Here is a 6,007-nt window from a genome sequence, read left to right on the forward strand (position 1 = left end):
TTTAAACCCTAGTTTTTCTTTTTCTTAATCTCTTTGGCTAATTTCTGCCTTTTGTTTACTTCTGAAAAATAAAAGTAACCCATCTTGCTTGCATACTTACTTAAGAATGTTCAATCAGTCTTTCTCTTAGAGCCTGTTTTGCTTCTCTCAATGTTTCTTTGCTTTCCTACTTCCACTCTGAAGAAGCCTGCGTTCTCTTTTGAACATGTACTTTTTCCTGTCTCCCCTCACATCTTTCTAAATTAATTTCAATAAAAACCTCAAAAAATTTTTTGATTCAGTTGCTACACATAAGCTATTAGAATAGTGCATAGGGACCGTGTCTGATAAACATTAATTATGAATATTATCATGTACAGAAACTGTAGTATGATTGAGGAAGTTCCATATATCTTATGGGTCCTAATTTTTCTACGTTTATCCAGCATTATAGATATGAAATGAAGACGTTCCTTAAATCAAAGAACATCTGTGTTATGCTACATTATATTGACCATTTTTCATATCTCAAGACATTCCATGTCTTTATTTCAACTTTCCCACCAGTTTCTGCTAACTCATACTCCATTATGAGGCCTGAGAACCAGAGCAGCGTGTCTGAGTTTCTCCTCTTGGGGATCCCAATACAACCAGAGCAGCAGAGTATGTTCTTCGCTTTGTTCCTGGGCATGTATCTGACCACGGTGCTGGGGAATCTGCTTATCATCCTGCTCATCAGGCTGGACTCCCGCCTCCACACCCCCATGTACTTCTTCCTCAGCCACCTGGCTCTGACTGATATCGCTTTTTCATCTGTCAGTGTCCCCAAACTGTTGATGACCATGCTGACTAAATGCAAATCTATTTCCTATGAAGGGTGCGTTTCCCAGACATATTTTTTCATATTATTTGCTGATTTAGACAGTTTCCTGATTACATCAATGGCCTATGACCGGTATGTAGCCATCTGTCACCCTCTCCACTATACAACCATCATGAGTCAGACTGTTTGTGTCCTGCTGGTAGCCGGGTCCTGGGTTATAGCTTGTGCCTGTTCTCTCTTGCATACCCTCCTCCTAGCCCGACTGTCCTTCTGTGCTGATTACGTTATCCCCCATTTCTTCTGTGATCTTGCTGCTCTGCTCAAATTATCCTGTTCAGACACATCCATAAACCAACTGGCGATTTTCACTGCAGGGTTAGCAGCCATTATGGTTCCATTCCTATGCATCTTGGTTTCTTATGGCCGTATAGGGGCCACCATCCTGCGAGTCCCCTCTACCAAGGGTATCTGCAAAGCTTTGTCCACGTGTGGATCACATCTCTCAGTAGTGGCTCTATACTATGGAGCAATTATTGGCTTGTATTTTCTTCCTTCATCCAACAACACCAACGAGAAGAACATAGTTTCTGCATTAATGTACACAGTGGTCACTCCTATGTTGAACCCCTTTATTTATAGTCTGAGAAATAAAGATATGAAAGGGGCCTTGAGAAAACTTTTGAGTAAAAAAATATGTTCTTCCAACTGATACCAATTTTTTGCTTTAAACATCACATTATTCTATTTGTTAATACTATGTAAATAAAAGTAAATAACATATAGTTCAGTTATCTTTCTTCCACAGTCACTCAAGAATATTCTGCTAACATTTTTAATTTAGTATGGTATGGTCATGGTCATGGTCCTCCTGTTGTTCATCGATTTTCTTGAGCAGGCCCAGTAATGTTTCCATCATGAGACTTGTTACTGTGTTTGGCATATCGAATACATCACGGGTAGCTTGCCAGGCTTTGCCGAGCAGGTGAGATACTCTTGGTAGCTTGCAAGGCTCTCCGAGAGGGGCGGAGGAATTGAACTCGGGTCGGCCATGTTGGCTGCGTGCAAGGCAAACGCCCTACCCGCTGTGCTATCGCTCCAGCCCAGTATGGTATGATTAAACAATATATACTCTTTTCTTTACTCTTTACTAATAATTTCCCCATTCCTTGGAGAATGGAATTGAAAGATACTTTGGAGATAATTATCAGTTTTGCTGATATAAAGCTATCATGGGTGACTCTTTCCCAAACTTTAACATTAAAAAATGCGGTTTGAGGATCAGAGGAAGAGAACAAGGGTTGAGTGTTCTACTTGCATGTAGTTGACTCTGGTTCAACTTCCAGCACTGCATATGTCCTTCAAGCACTGCTCAGAGTGATACCTAAGCATAGAACCAGGTGTTAGTCCTGAGCATAGCTGGTAGTGGCCCCAAATGCTGCCTCCAACCAATGTGTTTGATCTCTTACACTTATATTCATAATAAATTTCCATTTTGATGATTATATAGGTCATCCAGGAACATAGAGAATCAAGGACCTGAACCTTTCTAAAATATTCAGGGAACACATTAATTTTTACTCCTGTTCCATAACAATGAAAACACTATTTTCTTGTCCTTCAGTAAGGCAGACCAGATTTTCTTTCTTCCCACATACATAGAGCATGAAATAATAAAGTCAATATCCCTTAGTAATTTCAAATACAAGTCTATATATAAACTTATTATTTATTAAATTAGTATAATTTAGTATAATAACCCTAATTAGACAACTCTTCTAAGAGTCTAAAAGATATGAAAATTAAGATAATAGTAAAGGGAAGGTGTTTTCAATGGTATGATTCTATTGGAAAGAATGAATAGAAACAAAAATAAATGAGATCCATTAAACTAAAAAGTTTCTGGAAGACAAAAGAAATGCTTGCTAAAAATAACTACTGAATGGGAGAAAATATTTTCACACAACACATTAGGTGAAGGGTTAATATTCAAGATATATAAATATCAAAGATATAGATCACTTGATCACTTGATACCCCGTTATTCATCAATTTACTCGAGCGGGTGCCAGTAACGTCTCCATTTGTCCCTGTTGCGTGATAGCATAGCCCAATGGCATCTGTTCATTCTAGGAACATGCAGAGCCTCAAACCGATCATTCAGGGTCTTGATGAAGAAGTCTGACCATCTTGTAGGTGGGCATCCATGCGATCTTTTGACATCCCATGGAATCCAGTCAGTAATGGCTCTAGTCCAGCGGCCGTCAGTAAACCTCATTACGTGTCCAGCCCATCTGATTTTTGATGCCTTGGCAAATGAGACAGCGTCCCTGATTCTTGAGCGTTGACGGAGATTGGAACTCCGGATTCTATCTCTCATTTGAGTGAAGCGTGATACTCCAAGCTTAGCTCTTTCGATTCCTCTTTGAGAGACCCGAATAGCGTTCTCATACTGTTTTTGTAGGGCCCAGGTCTCTGAGGCATATGTTAATGCAGGACGAACAGTGGAATCGAAGAGATGTGCTGGAAGAGAGCTGGAGGTTCTTTGTCCTCTTAGCCCAGGTCTCTGAGGCATATGTTAATGCAGGACGAACAGTGGAATTGAAGAGATGTGCTCGAAGAGAGCTGGATGTTCTTTGTCCTCTTAGCTATTTCTCTGACTCTCTTGAAGGCATTCCAAGCCGCTTTCTTCCTCCTGCGTAACTCAGGTGCCAGGTCATTCGTCATGTTGATTTCTCGACCTAGGTATATATAACTTGCATTCGGAGATGGTGGTTCCATTGAGAGTGAATGGAGCATCAGGAAAAGACTGTTTCTCATGAACATTGTCTTTTTGAGACTTAGCTGTACTCTGACCTTTCCACACTCATGGTCAAAGTCGGCCAGCATTTGTGCCGCTTGGCTGATGTTTGGTGTTATTAGAATGATGTCATCAGCGAAATGGAGGTGGTGTAGTTGCCGACTGTCTATCTTCACTCCCATTCCTTCCCATTCTAGTCGACACATGATGTTCTCGAGGGTGGCACTGAAGAGTTTCGGTGAAATGGCATCACCCTGCTGAACCCCTCTCTTGGCATCAATGATCACTTCTTTGTAGAATGGTGAAATCCTGGTAGTGAATCCGTAATACAGCTCATGGAGGATCCTAATGTATTGAGTTTGTACTCCCTGATTGGCTAGGGTTTCAATGACCACTTCCGTCTCAACAGAATCAAAAGCCTTCTTTAGATCAATGACTGTTAGACAGAGCAGCATGTTGAACTCCCGAGAATCCTCAATGAACTTGGTTAACATGTGGATATGGTCAATTGTGCTGAATCCTTTTCGGAATCTGGCTTGCTCGCATGGTTGTCCCTCATCTAGTGTTCTGCCAATCCTATTCAAGATCACTCGAGTGAACATCTTGTAGATTACAGACAATAGGCAGATTAGGCGATAGTTGCCAATGTTGTGGATGTCTCCCTTCTTGTACAGTAGTACAGTCCTGCTAATTTTCCATTGGGACAGAACCTTGCATTCAGACAGGTAGCATGTGAAGAGCCAAGCCAGTGTATTGATGAGTACTGATGGCAGGTTCTTCAGGTGTTCAGGTCTGACTTTGTCTGGGCCAGGTGCTGTTCGTTTCTTTAATGCTGAAATGGCATGTTGAATTTCGGAAGGGAAAATGTTGGGAATGACATATCCATCCTGCGGAATTTGGTATGTGGACAGGTGGACATGGCTATCGAAAAGATCTGAGTAGAAGTCATGGATAATATTCTCCATTGCCCTTCTGGAAGATGTGATAGATCCATCAGGATACCAGAGGGCAGTCATCTTGGTCTTGTAGTTGGCGAAGGACAGGTGGGAGTTATGGATGCTTTTCTCAGCTTCTGCTGCATCTACCAGCACTGCTGCTCTTCTCTTTTTGAGGTCTTCCTTTATCGCACATCTGTACTCCTTTGTGAGCTCGGACATTTGCTTGTGGTTGCCTGAAGCGTATGCCAAGTCACATTGGTGAATAAGCTCAAGAGTATTGGAAGACAGGCATATTTTTGTCTATCAGGCTATCTCTCTCTTGGCATTCATCACAAAATCATGGAGGTGCTGAACTAGTCAATCATATTCTTCATTAATGTTGTCAACGATGGCATCTTCCCATGTTACAGCAATAGTGCCAAAAAGCTGCCATTTGGCGGTTGTTCTGGGAGTTCTCTTCTTAAACTTTGCAGCCCTTTCTCCCTGCTCTGTAAAGTAGGATTTTGCATGAAAGAGATGGTGGTCAGATCCACTACCTCCACTACCCAGCCACTGCTATGCTCTAGGACACTTTCCGGATGCTTGGGCCGAGACTCACGCACAAGTGAAGCCCCACAGAACAAGATAAACGGAACTCTGAGACCTTGGACTCCAGGCTCAATGGACCCAGGGACAGGGATCCTCTGCCTGCTCCACCAACCACAGGTGACCAAGGGATTAAAACCAGGAGCCCCACCCTACTCTGCACTGTCTGCTTCCACCAACTGCCTGAGACCCAGGGATTGGATTATGCACAGAAGACCCACCCTACCTGTACCAGATAAATACCTCGCTGGCAAACCTCTACTACCTCCACTAGCCAGCCGCCGCCACGCTCCAGGACGCTTTCTGGACACATCATAAGACACTTAATACCCATTTTCCAGGATTGCCGCACCATATTTGATAGGGTTCAAATATATTTTGAACCATGGGAACACCTCCAAGGGTGATTAGAGGCCGCCCCAAAAGCCTCTATTACTCTCAAAGAGCTGGCAAGCTACTGAAAGTGTTCCACCCACAGCACTTCCAAGTATTTTGAATACTACATCTACTGAATATTGCTAGCTTAGGGAACTGACCAAGCTAAACTGCCTCTCTTAAAATGAACTCACTTTTTTTTTTATAAATTAATCATATTCAAAATAATAATAGAGAAATATTTGTCATATTATTGGCATGTAATAACAAAGTTAATTACATTTTCTGTTAATAGTGGTAATTTCTCCATGACCTAAAGATAAAACTTAGCCATTTTAGAGGAAACATGGAGCACTATATCTACATAGTAGGGACAGGGATATAATTTTTTGTTTGAATTCAGACATATTTAGATAAACTACTTTGAATTCCTGCCTAGATATGTTTAATAGTATTCCTAGTCATTTTGGAATCCCTTTCTCTGAAAAGTTTGAACCTTCTTTTCAGAAA

At 41.6% G+C, this 6,007-nt stretch overlaps 1 protein-coding gene across 1 annotated transcript; it reads left to right on the forward strand.

The window, feature by feature from the left end:
* The first annotated feature begins 569 nt into the window (after positions 1 to 569).
* Positions 570 to 1,511, forward strand: LOC130045686 (olfactory receptor 1J1-like). Its single transcript, XM_056138526.1, has one exon. The coding sequence runs from the start codon at positions 570 to 572 to the stop codon at positions 1,509 to 1,511; it is 942 nt and encodes a 313-aa protein (XP_055994501.1).
* Positions 1,512 to 6,007: the final 4,496 nt, after the last annotated feature.

This window comes from Sorex fumeus, unplaced genomic scaffold (genome assembly GCF_029834395.1).
Source record: "Sorex fumeus unplaced genomic scaffold, SorFum_2.1 ptg000129l, whole genome shotgun sequence".
In the NCBI taxonomy this organism is placed as follows: Eukaryota; Metazoa; Chordata; class Mammalia; order Eulipotyphla; family Soricidae; genus Sorex; species Sorex fumeus.